Source organism: Acanthopagrus latus, chromosome 18 (genome assembly GCF_904848185.1).
Source record: "Acanthopagrus latus isolate v.2019 chromosome 18, fAcaLat1.1, whole genome shotgun sequence".
Lineage (NCBI taxonomy): Eukaryota > Metazoa > Chordata > Actinopteri > Spariformes > Sparidae > Acanthopagrus > Acanthopagrus latus.
In genome coordinates this window covers 12615479-12632007 of record NC_051056.1, presented here as the reverse complement: position 1 = coordinate 12632007, position 16529 = coordinate 12615479, and the positions used below count along the sequence as shown (strand labels likewise).

General features: G+C 39.1%; 1 protein-coding gene across 1 annotated transcript in view; it reads right to left on the bottom strand.

The window, feature by feature from the left end:
- pigg (phosphatidylinositol glycan anchor biosynthesis class G) overlaps positions 1–16529 on the bottom strand; it is a 74908-nt gene that overhangs the window by 25901 nt on the left and 32478 nt on the right. Inside the window, exons 9-10 of the mRNA XM_037077262.1 lie at positions 8375–8775; positions 4570–4761 (exon numbers count right to left, since the gene is read on the bottom strand). Of these exons, the coding sequence (XP_036933157.1) occupies positions 4570–4761; positions 8375–8775 (593 nt within the window). The remainder of the gene's footprint in view (positions 1–4569; positions 4762–8374; positions 8776–16529) is intronic.

Here is a 16529-nt window from a genome sequence, read left to right as displayed (position 1 = left end):
TACTGTCCACTGCTGCACCTCTGTATTCCGGTCAGTCTGAAACACTCTGTCTTAGCTCCTGTCTCTTAAGGCCCACCTCCTGAATAGCCAGATTGGTCAGCTCACACATGCCTGACCCAGCACCACTAACAACAACTAATCATGCGTGCTAGATTAGTTCTTACCTGCTAAACTAGCTGCTCAGCACAAATTATGCCAACGTGTGATGTAGTGTGATGTCACAACACCACAGGAATAAAGGGGAGACTATTGACGAGTGGTTTCAGGAATTTCAGGAGCAGTGTTTCTGTGTAGACGCTGACCTTTTTAACTTTCAAGATTTGTTACATGCACAACAACCTATTTAACTCACTGAAGAAAAGGAAAAAAAACTGAAAAAGCATTATAGGTCTCCTTTAAAGACCATGAAAACAAGTTCTTGCAACAAACTTATTACTGTTTAGGGACAGATTCCTACACGAACACATATTTTTTTTTGCCAAAGTTAGAATAGATTTGATTACTTAACATCAAAGATTTGTACTTTTGTTGCATGTGATCACTTCAGCACAGTAACGTAAAAATAAATGTATTGTAAAACAAGTGATATCAAATGACAACTTTCTTACTTTTCAGGCAGAATACATTCAACCAGTCTCCACTGACTGAATCTGGCTCAAGTGTGGGTGTAAAAACAACAGAATGTCTGTCAACTTGGGGTTGGGCATATTTAGTACTCTCTCAGACTCAGTCAGGTTTGGACAGCAAGATGCGTCCAGATCCATAATCTACTTCTCACTGGTTTGAGGTGGGCCGAGCTCACATGGGAAAAGCTGTTGTCACTGATGTTTTTTTCCTGAAATTACTCCCTCATTCACCATTCACATCATGATAAATGCTCAGTCGTTCAGTCAGCAGTAATTTGAGATACCTGACATTTATGAATAGTTGTCATTTTGCATGACTGTAATTTTTGCATCTATAAATGCAACACATCGCATTGTGTGATTGTTGGCAGAAAGCAGCAGACACTGCCCATGCACCAATCAAAACTGAGCAATGCTTGGATCAAAAGAACTGAAAACAGCAGTGAAGTTGTTTGCTTATGTTGATCAAAGCAAAGTCTAAGTAGGTTTTTAAGTTTTCTAAGTATTGACTCTAAATGTAAAGCCTTAAGCTTTGATTTTTATTTATCTATCCATAAATACATAATACTACTGAGAAAAAAACTAAAGATCTGAACGTTTTCAAGGAGAATCCTATGCATTTTCTACCCAGTCAATCAAATCTGATAGTATTTGCTGCATTTCTTAAAGTTAATTGTAGTAACAGTGGACAGAAAATAGAAGCCTGTCAAGCTGTAGTCCAGAGGAGCTGTCTGGATTCATGTTACCTTGGAAACAAGTGCTGGTGAATAAGAAAAGGTAAGACTACATCCAGTCCCTGCAACATGTTTGGTATATGCCCATCATCAATCAGCTGCATCAGGCTAACACTTACAGTAAATCAGCCAAAACAGGTAATTCATTGCCAGAGGAAGTCTTAGAGGCAGACGCCTGAGAATAAAGAGGACCAGACACTTTGTCTGAGCCATAGGCCTTCTGTGGGACAAAGTGGCAGACTTTAAAACAATGGTTACGGACAAAGCATCTAATTACACAACAAGCCAGGAGATCAATATCTGCTCTGGGGCCAGTGTGTGTTGTTTTTGTGTCTTTATGTTAGACTAGTAAGTAAAAACTCACAATCTTTATGAAACAGCAGAGTGATTTAGAAAGATAAAGCACACACAGAAGCACTTTTATGAACTTTGCTCTGAAGTCAGTGGAGGATAATGATTTGTTAAATGTTATCACTGATATATTGTACCAACACAGACTGCCTTTGAAACAGGGTTATAAAATGGTTTACCTCATGGGTAATAAAACTGAATTCTGTGTGTCTGTGTGTGTCTGTCAATGTGTGTGTGTGTGTGTGTGTGTGTGTGTGTTTGTGTCTGTCTGTCTATGTGTGTTTGTGTGTGTGTGGCAGGGGTTCACAGGTGTTTTGAGACGAGTTTGAATATATTTCCATTTTTAAGCGGGATCGGTATGCATGAATATTTTTAAAGTGGGAACCAGCACAACAGACCCTTTCCACATTAAGCAGTGCACGCTAAAAATGGGTCATGTTTTGTGCAGGTGTGCAGCACATACAGACACATGAACATTGTAAATGCTTCCCCTGCCTTCATGTTAGATAGAACATGTGCAATAATTGCCAAGAAGGAGGACGGAGACGGCAGAAAACTTTGGCTATGATGTATACAGGCACAGACAGGCTTGGCCCTCAGCCGGCTGCTTTGATGTTGAGCAATTTCCTTTTGGAGCACTTGTTCATCTTTTATATTATCTTGATTGTATCTTTATAGATTTTTATAGCTTGGATCCTAAACTTTGGTCTCTCAATATTCAACTAAATAAAAAGAATGCAAAGTACGTTTGCTGTGTCTTTACTTTGACTTGCTGTCTATTTTTAGGCTAATTTCTGATGAGGAAGGGTTTGTGCGACAGAGAGAAAAACAGAAAGATTGAGACAAACTGTATCCACAGCGGCATCATTTCAAGTAACACTTTGAACCGTTTAAAGTGAACGGCGTTGGCTGTTCCCAGCCCCATTAGCCATTTTGAAAGATGCAACAGTGCAATTAGGCAGTTGGCACAAAAGGGAAGGCGAGGAGGAAAGTGGGCAGTTGTCAGGGGGCTTCACTCTGATAAAACACACACAGAGCAACCCAGGAAGACCAGACTTGAAAAAGGGTCATTATACAAAGTCATTCCTTTTTACACTCACATTAGGTGGTGAAGGAAAACACACAGCCGTGGAAAGGAATGTAACATTTCTGTCATTTTACATTTCAGAGAAAGACAAACTGCTCTGAAGTCGCACCTAAAATAAACATAATTTGTCTATACAGTGGTTCAGAAGTAACAAACCAAAACAAATCAGACCCAGGGGAAATTATCAACATTATTTGATTCCAACAACTCAGAAGTTGGAGGCATCATTCTAGTGCAATTACACAAATATAGCCTCTCCTTGCCCAGCAATCAAAATACATCACCAGAGATGAACTGCATGTTACGAGGCCCAAGACTGAAGTTTGTCTCTGCTTTATACAGAACTTTCCTAAGCAATCTGGACCCAAGTCTAAAATACATCCACAGGGCGGAGCACTGTAATGATCAACTTGTTGAGGTCTCAAGAAAAAGGCTGAAGGACTGGGTCAACTGTCAACCTTGTCAATCATACAATTCTTCAAAGAGGAGCCGGAGGTCCCTGCATGGCTTCAGTCAGGTGTCTTTGTATGGGTAAAGGTGAGAGGGTGAGCTTTTAATTAGGTGAGCAAGTAGGAGAGACTGCCAAGGAGAACAGGAAAGGTTAGGGAAGGCCAGGTACTGGTTTTAGATGAAGGGAGGTCAGGAAAACTAGACAGGAGAAGTGTGTGCAGCCAGGCAAACTCATTATTTTCTGACGGGGTTAGTAGCAGATAACTCCTACAGTCTGCAGGATGAAAAACTACCACGCTTAGCAGCTGCAAGTTTGCAGGTTTTCTATATTCAGGTTGACTTCAAGGACACATAAAGTGTCTCAAATGCACAGGACACTGAAGGTTTGTGCTGCACTAACCTGTTTTATCATATGCTGTGCAAAGCAAGTGTGATTATGGACCTAATATGCTAGATTAAGCTTTAAGGGCGTAGGAAAGGAGATTCATACCCTCAGGAATAAACCACAGGGGTTTCAGTGCATCTGCTGGCTGAAGAACTCCAAACTCTTCTCAAGATTTATCTTTCAGTGATAGAGGGAGAAACTCTGGGGCTATTTAAAAAACTTCCCTTTCTTTCCAAAAATCTGTTAAAACCTCATCATCATTAATCAGTACAGTAACTACAATATCTTCTTAATAAGAACTGCTTGATTAATATGATTATCTTGTCATGTTAGCAGCTCTCTGAGGCAGTGGGGCGTACATGTGGTGTCTGAACAATCAGAAACACGTATTTCCAACTGGGAAAATTATTGTGACCTCAAGTCGGAGCATAAAGTTGGTACAGGAGTTGCCCAGTTGACGTCATTTGACAATGGCACTAAATGAGAAGTCACGGTATCAGATTTCTGGTTTCGAATCCCATCTTCCAGCCTTTACTATATTTTGTACATCTTAAGAGTTCCCTGTTCAATCAGTAGTCTAATTAGTTAGCTTACTTTATTTTCATCTGTTACAGAGGAGGACGGGAGGGGCTGTGGCTGCTCTAGAGACTTGTATTGGAGGAGAAAAGGACAGTCGATATCACTGCAATTTAAATCAACAGTCATGGATTGTGTGGCTCCCGCAATGTAATTACTTACTGTACTGTAAGAAAATGTTAAGAAAAATCACTTCATAATTTTGAGATGTGGGTCTGAGTGTTCTGTCAGATGACACAGGCAGCACTGAGGCCCGCAGGCTCCATTCCATTACAGCAATCGAATACAAATCACTACAAGAAGACAGATATTTGACTAAAGTGAATGAGGAGATGATTGTAGGCTTCATACAAAACTTACTTGGATGTAGCTCGACTGGAGCGTTGCCAGGGAAACAGGACATTACCGACAGCTGCCCGGTAGCTGTAGACACCCAAAAGTCCGAGGGCGAGGGCAACCTTGGAAACCCAGGAGCACCGTCTTTGAACCAGGAGGTAGATAAGCACCAGACAGAAGGCGGCAAGCAGGGAGAGAACTGTCCTGTGTTCAGAACTGGAAAGACAAAACACATAGACAGAAACACCTTCATTTTCTTTGAATGTAGAGCTTGAAATTCATTTACAGCACATTTTGTATTTGTTTAAATATTTTCTTTTTTTCATTTTACCTTAAAGGTGCGATATGGAATAATTTTAGCTGAAAACGTTAAAATATTAAATCAGTTGTCCAATGAATGTGAATAAATAACAGCATTAACTTTGATGTCTATGTATAATGTTAGAGACATCTACTGAAATTAGCATGCTAACCATCTAGCCCTGGCCTGTCCTGGTCCAATGCTCCTGTGCCAGTGATGTAAACACCAACAACCAACACAAGCTCCCAGTCTTAAACTGCTGGCTGCAGAGCTAACTGAGCTAACTGAACCGGCGATCTGTAGTTACAGTTGGCTGTTGTTAGTGGCTACTTTGGTAAAATGCTGCCCCATATATGAGTATGAATTCAACAGGCAGCCAATTTTCACATATTGCATCTTCAAAGTATTATAAACAAAAGTTATTTAATTGATCAAAAAACAGAAAACTGAAACACTGAAGTAGACGTATTTATAGAGAACCAGAGAACATTTGATAAGACCAACACTGTCAGTCATATCTTCCGGCAGTAGTTTAAACTTTAAAGAGGTTCTTCAATTGTTCACTGAATTTAAGGCTATACAGTACAGAACAGATAGGAAATAAGACCTCAAAGGACGTATCAAAGTTGGACAAAAGCAGTGTATTTAGCTGTTAGCTGGATCAGACAGCAGTGCAATTCCGGTGTTCTGAGACAAGACGAGGCATAACGCTGCCTAGATCTCATTATCCAAGCAACAGGCAGTGCAGGTAGGAAGAAAGGGCAGCGCCGGACAGGGAAAAGGTCAGAATCCACATCTCTATTCCACAATGTGATGCATGTTAAAGAACGAACCATAATCCCCCTGCCCCGTGCTCTTGACAGAATATTAATGGCTCTGAGGCAGTCACAGGTTGAGAAATCACACTTTTTCTACAATCTTAGCAATCACAGAGGGCTATTTTCTTTTCTTGAATCTTTAAAAAAAAATGCTAAGTGGAGGGTCCTGACAGGTTCTCAGCCAGAAAAGTGCACTTAAATATCTCTAGGTGTCACAAGTTAAAAACCTTGTATGTATACTGTTAACACCCTGTACCCTCTCTGAAATGTCTATTATGAATAAATCCTTCCCAAAGTGTAATCACCCTTTACATTACACCCATCCAGCCTGGTCTACACCTTTGGGAGAATGTCTATATTTACCAAAATGGCTTTCAGCTGTTCCCAGAGAACAGGAATGAACTTGTTACAATGATCTGTTTCTCTTAGGTGTGGGTGGAGAGACAAATGGAGATCATAATCTTGTTGCTGCATTCACCTCCTGAGACTATTGTCTTGTGGAATCTGGACGAATTGCTATCTCTGTCTTATAATGAATAATGAATGTATCCCCATGTGAGCGCTGCACATCAGTTCTTAAACATCGAGAGCACACTAAAGCCTCAAGTTTACCAGTGATATCCTCCCTCGCACCGTCGACTGGAGCTGGGTTGAAAATGAGTTCTTGTAATGCCCTGTCACCTGCATGTTCCCACATATCCACATAGAATACACACTACAACAGAAGACTAATAGTCCTCAGTCTGCTAGCAGCCCCGTGCTCATTACAGTCTCCGATACAAAAGTGTTGGATGGAACAAACAGCAACAAGATTTTGCTGTTCTTGGAGCCTCAACAGTAGTGAAGAGAAAAAGACCTGTAGACACTACACTCAAAAGGTGCACCTTTAAATGCACCTTTAGATTAACTTCTAAACTTCAGTGTAATCGCTCTGAATATGCAGTGCTTTACTGTTGAGACTGCAGAGGTGGAAAAACCACTCTCTCATTTTGCTATTAATAGGGTGGTGTGTCGTTTATTTGGGGAACTTCTCAGCAACATAATGGTGCTAAGGTGATTCTCAGTTAACCAGGTATATGATGTTGTTTACAGTCTGTCTTTGCTTTGCTGTCTGATAAACATATCCAAGTTTTCAAGCCAATGTAACTGACTAAATAGGTAGGATCGGTAGCTGGCTAATCTTCGTTCCATGATCACACCTAAATCTGATATTTATCTTAACGACATGTTCAAATAGAACTTCGAAAACTGGATTTAAGGAGTCCTAATATACTTCCTTGTCTTTTTCCTTTCCTTCAGTGTTATATTTAGGTTCTTGTGCATGTAAAAGATCTTGAAAGTTAATAAGGTATTGATGTGGACCTTTGAGAGGCTTGAACAGAGCGGGAATACAGTGCTGCAGCATCATGAGAGATCTAAGTGCTTTTTGAGGACTAAAGCCTGTAAACTTATTCTAGTAACCCTAAATAAAATTATGAAGCAGGAGATTAGCATAATAAGTGTATTATCCTCACAAATGGAATGGGTTAAGTTTTGAAAGGTTTTAAAAACATATCTAAACATTTCAGATTTCTACTTGTTATGGCTTTTCTCAATGTGTAACATCTGTTCTGTGAATGTACATATCTGTGTATTTTATCTATGCTCATACTGTCTGTTTTACTGAGCACAAATCTTGCTTGAAAAAGGGTTTCAGTGAGACTGGCTGTTTAAAAAAAGGATGTAATGAAATAATCTGGCAGCAGTTGCCAAGCCTGCGAAAAGGCTGGGGGCATGTGATTGGGTGAGAGAAAGGAAGTCAGAGGTGACAACACTGCTGTCATGACAAGTGACATCATGAGTCACTGGCTGAAATGCTAGTGTGAAATAAAAAAGAGCTTTTGGAAAAATAGAATTTTTAAATAAAAACTGCCAAAATAAAATACATGAAATAATAAAACACTTTATGAAACAGAGGTTTTATAATTATAATTAACTGGTATTTTTTTCTTTAATATTGTTTTGTATTTATTTATGTGATAATCTTTAATATTGGCTGTTACGTGTGGCCAGGTTAGTGCCCTATGTGTGTGTGTGTCCTGTCTCTGCCCTGCTCTGCCTTCCTGAGCTCAGGTGTGGGCAATCACCTGAGCAGGTAAAAGGAGGCAGTATCAGGGTGTCGCTCTCTCTCTCTCATTTCAGGTGTGTTGCAGGAGGAGGGAGGCTGCGCTGGCCTCACAGTCTTTTGCTGTTTTCTTCTTTGTTGTTGATTTGAGTTTGGGTTCAGTTCCCTGGCCTGTTAGAGTGCCAGGGCTTTGTTGTTTTAATTTGGGTTTGAGTTCCTGGTAGTCCTGTTTTCGTATCTTTTTGGTTTCCTTTTTCTAAGTAGGTTTAGTAGTTGTTTAGGCAGCTTTAGTTGGGAGGACTCCCCAGATGCGATGGTCATGGCTGGTCTGGGGTCTCCTCTCTCTTATTTTTCAGTTTGGCCAGGAACTCTTGCCTTTATCTTTTGTTAAATAAACACATTTAAACTTGACTGTGTTGAGTCGGCGTCCTTTATATGTTACTGGCCTCTTTTTGTTCGAGTCTTTGGTTGTGTTCAGTTTGGGGCCGTAACATTGGCCATTCTCTAGTTTCATAGTTTAAGAACTTTTTACTGTATGGGTGATCAATTTTGCTTTGTATAGCTCTTTATATAATATTCACAATTTTAAATATTGGTAAATCCAACCTGTTAAGCCAATGTCCAACATCAGGCAGATGAGCCCACTGCACCCCGGTCTGGTTGAGGGAGCGCAGCAATCGGCAGCACAGTAGAGTGAAGGGCGGTGTGGCTAACGCTAACCACTTCTCTGAGCAAATCTCTGCTTTAGGGTGAGCAGAGTGGTAGTCTTTGGAAGGGAGGATATGATCTTCTTCATCTCCAGAACCTCTCTGCTCTCTGAAGTACTTGCGGCAGACATCCTGGAAGACGGCGAGGCAGAGAGTGTTGAGCAGAAAGTACCAGGTTTGGTGCTCTTCCTCTATGAAGCTGCTAGCCGCCAAGCTGAGAGTGTGTCCGACCGTGCCGGCCAGCAGCAAAACATCCAGCTCTGATAGTGACCACTCACTGCCGCTGCTCTTCACTGGAGACTAGAAAAGAAAACAAAAGTGGAAGAAGCTTTTGAGCAGATAGTCCAAATGTGCACAGAAATCAAAGAACAGATGTCCATGAGATTTTGCAGACAATTTGGTCTTGAACCTAAAAACAGATTAATAACACTTTGGTATCTTGTTTTTAGCAGTAAAACAGTAGAAAATGCAACACTGGCCAAATGCCAAATCTAAAGGTGCTCCAGGTGCTGGTTTGGAGCCAGTGCCTACTCTGGAACCACGATTTGCATTTCCACAGCCAGAGAACTGACTCCTGGCCAGGACAACTGGTTCCAGAGTGGCACCAGCACTTGGTTGATTTAATTTAACATAGTAGTCCCTAGTAATGTTGGGAAATTGAGATGTATATAGTGTATAGTGGCTGAATGCTGTGACTCTACAGTGGCTTTCATGCCTGTGGAAAAGCAAACCGGTTCTTATAAGGTTCACAAGTTAAACCAACTTCAAACCAGCACCAACACATAAGCAGCACTGAGTTTGCTTTGGTTGAAAAGGGTGAATGTGGTACCTTTCCTTTGTCAAAAATTTTATTATGACAATATTTTCACCTCTCCTACCTCTGTAATGAGGATGCACTTGTGTAAAAGAAACACTATCCAGACTTTGCCAAGATATGAGACTGTATTGTATGTAAAGTGGCCATTTTTTAGTGCATCACACAGTGACCGTGAGCTGTCATTTGTAAAATGTGATCGGTCACTTATGCTGCCTCCGTCACATTTTTTAAATTTGGTGTTTGTCCAGTCGCATATTCAAATTATTTTGTTCACCGTGTGAGAGCACACTGCCATGCAAAGTTCAAATGGAGTTCAGCCAACCTCTTAGTTCAGCAGCAATATTTTAGCCCCACAAACAAATACAGACATGCATCTCAGCCTGTGTTCACCTTGAGGTGAAAGTCTGAGGTTGTACATAGGCTACCTGCAGGCATCAGTATCAGCTCAGTGTGGGACGGGTCTGTTTAATACTTAATTACCCCCTTACAAATCTACAGGCTATTATTCTGCCCAGCTTTCAGACATATGCATGTTCACTTATACAGAATCTGTGACATTAAATATTCTGCTCTTTAGTTGTGTTCCCACAAAAGGAAAAAAATACCACTCAACTGTGGCAAATCTAGGTGCTGCAGCTTCTATGTTGCGTGTATATTCATACATTATGACTACCTAGGTCGTCTTGTTGTTAAAGTCAATCTTAATTTTTGGTTCCATGTTTTGATGGAGAGTCTCCCAGATGAAATACCCTGTACGTTACTAAACTCTCCTCCAACACAGTTCTCTACCCCACACATATCCCAAGGTTAAGTTGGGTTTGCTACCCTTGCATCACTGGGAAGAGGATTAACATCCTGTTTTCCTACAAACCTGTCATAGTTTACAGCAAAGGGAGCTGTGAGATGTTTTTTTTCCCAGCTACGGTGCTTCCTGTTCATGTCTCTTTTTACTCCAGTGGCTGGCGAAATCTCAAAATCAACAATTCCTTGAGTTTTCCTTCACTGAGTAAGTCTTCTCCATATTCCTTCTTTCAAACTAGTCGGAATACAAACATAACAGAAACCTGAAAATAACTGGGGGGGGGGAGGAGAGTACCACCAGGATCAATACTTGGGCCCCCTCTGTTCGATCTATTTAGACTGCTGTTTAGCCAGTGACCAATTACCCAAAATGCAGCTGGCAAATTTCTTAGCAAAACAAAGAAACATGGACATATTACAACCAATCTCAAGTCTTTGCAGTGGGCACTGGAAAGGTAGAGAATCAGTGCCCTAATAATGTTGATCTACAGTCACTTACCGATCTAGAATCAAATTTATGTGTCTGACGTGCATCCTATGTACGAACCCCCACCAAAAATTATGTCTTGTGGCACAAACCATTGCAATCACCAGGAACTCGTGGAAGTTACAGCCCGACAAACTAATAGTCTAGCACTTAACCACTGGTAATGCAGCAAATTTGTAAATGTAAAGGTCTTGGGAGAACTACTAAATATGTGTAAACATAGAGTATGAAGGCTTTTTTGGCTCTAGAGGAAGCTGCATGTAATCTAATAAATTGCCTCCGGTGATGTTATTTAGTGGTTTAGTTGCAGGAAGTATAATATATGGAATAAAAAAGGTGATTTGATCTCTATTGATTTTGATCAACAGTGTTATGGGAGTGCAAACCTAGACCAGTGTACTGTTTTTAAAAAAATAGTGCCTACATTACCCATAATGCAACTTCAGTTGAGGAAACGTACGACATCACATTTTATTCTATATTATTTCATATATTTATATTACATTTCATATTTATTATATATCATAGTTATCTAACTTAGAAAATAGGTATATGCATATGCAGTAAGTAAACACTTTAATGTGGAACATTTGCGGAGTTACCCTTTAATAAGTGGATTAGCTGCTTCCCCTTGTTTGAAAGTGAATAAATGTTGAACTATTCCTTTATTTATCAAAACATGTATTAATCAAACAGAAAAGAGAGTTAGGGTATGCTTCTATATTATTTCAAAGAACGTAATATGAAGAAATATTTTCTCAGGGCCAACCTATATTATAGAACATCCATCAAGATAAACCTGTACTGAAGCCTAATGTGCCGGGGACAGATAGAGGATATTACTCTTCTGTCCTGTCAATGCGCTTCTCTGCATTATGACAAAGCACAGTGAAATGACAGAAGGATGACCTTTTGTCTGAAATAAAGACCTCGGCTGCCATCATTGCATTGATCCCAGTTCATGCCAAATTTCTAAAATTTAAAGAAATATACTACTAAAGTGACAAATCAGTTGCAATACCTCTGAAAATATTTGAATCACTCTTTGGTCCAAGACAGGTATATGATTTATCATATTCTACTGGCAGGTTGTTGAACTCAACTTTCCATCATGCCGCTGTGAAACACCCTTTCTGACTCAACCTTTTGGACTTTCCAACTCTCTGAATAGAAATATACGCAGATATTTTCACTCTGGCACAAAAGAGAAACCTATTCGAACAGTTTTACTGCACTCCTTATAGGCTCAGTTAATACATTTGTTAAAGGATTCTTAATCTTCTTTTTATATTTCTGGTATTTTACACTTAGCATTACACATTTTTATTGTCTCAAATTCTCTTTCAAACATGTCATAACTTGTCATCATAGACACTACATTTTAAAATAAAGTACATTCACCTTTAGGTTATTGAAATTCATTCAATTGGAATTTTAATCATATTTTGTGAGTTGTGAGTCAGTAAGTGCGTTTAATCTTCCAGTTATCAACTCTGTCTCGCAGAGAAACTAATCAGGATAGCTCTAATAAAGGTTTTGGATGCCGCCCACAATGCAGTCATTTGTCAAGCCAAACCAGGCGCAGCTTTGCATGTAGAAGTGATTATATAATATAACAAAACTCTACCTGACTTTAAATCATTTTTCTTTGAAATTTGTTGCAAAACATTATCCTACTTTTTTCTCCTCAATAGTTAGGATGTGTTTTTGTCAACTGAAAACTGTCAGAAAAGATTAATTTTGGCAGAAAGCTCTTTGGAAGAGTCTCAAAAGACTTCCCTGCAGATTAATTACCAATGCTAATATAGTGTAACAATAAAACAGCTTCATTATCTAGTCCTAATATCAAAATGAGGTTGTCAGTCATAACTTAGAGGACTCAGACTCTACTAATTGCATTTCCTCACACAGGTTATTACAGAGATAAAGATTTTGGCCATGAATATGAGCCATGATTGAAAATGATTAATCACATTTTCTGGACCAAGGTTGTCAAAGTAATCAATAAGATTTGTTTGATTAATTCAACTGCACTACTTCTGGCAATACTTCTGTAGTTTTACTGTATGTGATCCCTCGAAGAATTGTTACATTTTCAAGGTAAAAATATACCTGCAGAATGATCTTTAGAACTAAATTAACAGTTTTTACAGCTGAGGAGAGATTAAAGCTGCAGTTTATTGTCCATAAATACAGACTGTTATGACCTTTTACAGCCTCTATCATTTAGACTGTGTGGCTGGAGCGACTTGCTGATCAGGATCCAGCCTTGAAGTTCTAATATACATGTTTCTGTGTATGTATTACATGTACTCATATTCATTTAAGATACACTTCCATGTGTTTATTGCTGAAAGTATAGCTTCAAAATCATGTTGATGGTTCCGTGTCTTGTAATAGGGTGAATGGTGTCTCCGTCTCAGCCACTCCACCCCAATCACTTGTAACTTCAGTGAGAGGGTAGGATCACAGCGTTACATACATGTTTACTTCAACATACAAGTTTTCCACACATTGTTATAATGTAATGAGGTTTGTTTTTAGTTAGCATCTACATTAGGTCTGACAAATTGTTATCGTAATTGTAATCGTTGGGATTTGTATTTGTGTTTTTATCAGTGGTGTTTCATTCAGAAACTGCGGGGGGCGCCAAATCCCACAAAACGCCAATTTCTACACAATATTGCTTTAAATCACCTAGACTTACCATGATCCAATGGCTGAGAACCTGCATCAGTGATGCTTTGAGTCATTTATTGAGGTTTTCGCTTAAATTTAGGTTAATACATTCATAAAATGTTGTGGTCATCGTGCCATTCACTCAGAAAAAAAGGGTGCAAACTAAAATGTAATACTTACTGTCTACTGTACACATGTTTGATGCATTCATTGGTCCAGTTTGTTTTTGCCTGCTTACATGAGTCAAGCTTGCAAGCTTATGTCTGACTGTTTCATCTCTCTAGCCAAGCTCTGTTGACTTCCCAAGAATCTGCTGGGTGAGGAAGCACACTTCTCTTCATAAGTCCAACATTGTCATAATAAAATGATTTGCACATTTATTTTGACATTTCTGAGTCATGTTAACTCAAAGAATTTTTTTTTTCCAATTAGTCTTTTCAAGGAAGTCCGAGTCACATAGAAATCTACAGCATATTTCCTCCTCCATATTTGCTCCAGAGTATATATTTGGAAGTTTATGTCTTAACCCGACCTAATGGCCCGAGTGGATTTCTCCTGACTTTTATTTTGCTGTATCAGCACTTTCTTGGAGTTCCCAGAAGGGAAATGAGATGTAACCTTTACAGATAAATTATAATGAGCAAAGAGGTGCAGCAGCAAAGAGGACTCATCTTTTAGGCCAATTTAAACAAACACTTAAGAATGAAAGCCTCCACTGTCTGAATAACTAACCCCACTATGTCTGATTAATTGCTCATATTTAGAAGAGCAGTCAAAACACTGCTGCCAATTATTTTCATTTGTTGAAAAACATTTTGACATTGCTGTTATAGAGAAGACAAAATAACACAAAGAACCCTTTCTAAGCACGGTCATCTCCTTTTGTGTGCTTGTTAGTTTTAATTTTTGACTGTTGATCCTCTTCGTCCGTCAGCTCTGTAAGTTAAATTATTTTTCTTCAGGCACTGACAGTCTGATGCACATGATGTGGCCTCTAAGTGACTAAGCTGACTAAGTTGAAAACTACCGTTCATTAACTTTGAAACAGAGTTTGTAATTGTGATGACTTTACTACTTAGTGCAAGTCACATTTACGTCATTTTTGCTTTTCCATTCAGTCAACTGATAATGCTCTTGTAAATGCATCAATCATTTTCAAGCTGTTAGTGAAGCCCTCCCTCGATCTGTTGTACTAAAGTCCATTTCATTAACAGACTTAATAAGATTCTTCTATTTTCAAAGTGCTTTTAAAACAGCTGACATTTGTCGTGACCCAAAAATACATTTTCCTATGGACAATGATATAAAACAAGAAATAGTGGTAATTTCCAGCAGGACTAATTGTGTGATAAATTAGGATGAACTTCTTGTTGCTTCCGAAAATCAGTTAAATTGCTGTTCCAGAGTTATGGCAATAAATAATGATCAGAAAATTTAAACCTCAGACTTTTAGAATATAGAATGTCATATCTTTATCATTTTATACTATTTGGGTTTTGCACAATATTTTATTTTAATTATCTGAATTGTTGAGTTAGGACCAAAAATGTGTTTTGCCCCACAGTAACCCTGACCTTTGACCTTTGCTTGAGGCATCATGTTTTGTTTATAAATGAAACATAATGAATAATAATAAATACTTATAAAATACATACATAAATACATTTGAGCAATTAAGTCCATTGTAGATTAGAAGGACCCAGCAGGAAGTCAACCGACTTAGCCAAAGAACTACTCTAGTTTATTAGGTGAACCTAACTAAAATGCATGCAATCTGTAATAAATCCTCTGTCATGAAGGCTATAACGTTTTTATTGCTTAATTAATAACACCATCAGGATGAACTACAACTACACCAGTGGGTCTGGTGAGTGCTAAAACTATTTTGTGTAAGTGTCTAGTGAACATCTTTCACCATGATGAACTGGGTGCTATCTGGAAACAGTGTATCAGTCCTCTTAATACATCCACAGTCTACTACTGCACTGATATTACAGGCTACATTATGTTGAACACCACAGCTACTGCATTTTTTAATATGACTTTACAATGCAGCCGATAGTTGAGGCTGACAAGACAATTTTCACTTCCCCTATCATGCCACTCTGGAGGAACCCTCCTCTGGCAGTAATGCAGAGTGGAAGGCACGGTTTTTCTGGAGACGCACAATGATATCCGAAGATTCAAGTCTGGTAGACCGGTACATTTCTGATATGAGTGCAATGATGGTGGGGTTATAAAGTCGTGTTAAAAAATAGTACAACACATATGCTATTTAAAATGATGGATTCTTTTCATCAAAGCGGCAGAGTCTTTCAGAAATGTGACCTGGTTTTAATGGATTTTGAAAACAATGGGAGCATGGAACAAAGATTAATCCTGCAGCAGCTTCTGTAATATAATGTAATGGGCCCTTTGTTGTGCTGTTTCTTGAACAGTTAAATGCTGGAGTTTTAAAAAGGTTTAAAGCCTCCTTTAGTTAGTTAGAACTGAAGAAGCCTCTCGTTGAAATCGCCTCAAGAAACGGAAACAAGTCATGTTGCCTACGATACCGCACTTAGAATTACCAGTACAGTAGCAAATACTTGCAGGATTAACCTCAAAACTCTGGCTGAAGTGGCGCTGGTACATCCAGCCTTCAATGTGGCAGCAGAGCGCGTGTTCAGAAATAAATTTAAACGGCCATGAGGAGTCCCCTGGCTGATGCAAAGATGCAAAACTTCAAGACAATCGTCCCTGCAACATTCGCCCTTGGTGCATTTGATTAAGCTCAAGTAGGCATCCAGTTTAAGTCCATGTGGAACAGGAGGAAGGTTTGAGTTCGGGTTAGGCTACAGCCGGTCAAGTGAGGGCTAATTTTCTAATTCTCTGTCATTGTAATGTTCATATCTGCCAATTTAGACACAATGGCCACGATGCTTTAACGCCCTCCATTGCAGGAAAAACAAACAAATAAATCTGCCTCAGCTGCTTTGTGTGTTGTTGACATGAAAAGGGTCAGTCTCTGTTCATCTCTCAGTGGCCTCTCATGCATAATATGAAGTTTGTTCTGTATTGTAAACGTTAATGTGGTTGATGTTTTTTTTTCTTATTGAATGCTGTCAAATGGACTTTATCTCATTGTCCATCAAAATGTGTTTATTTGTCCTGACTAATTTTTTCTAAAACCACATTTTCTCCTCAAACATACAGGATTTATTCCATGGTGGCTTCAATCTTCCACAATAAACTGCAGAGTCTTAAACCGAAATACCGAACTAGGGTTGATGA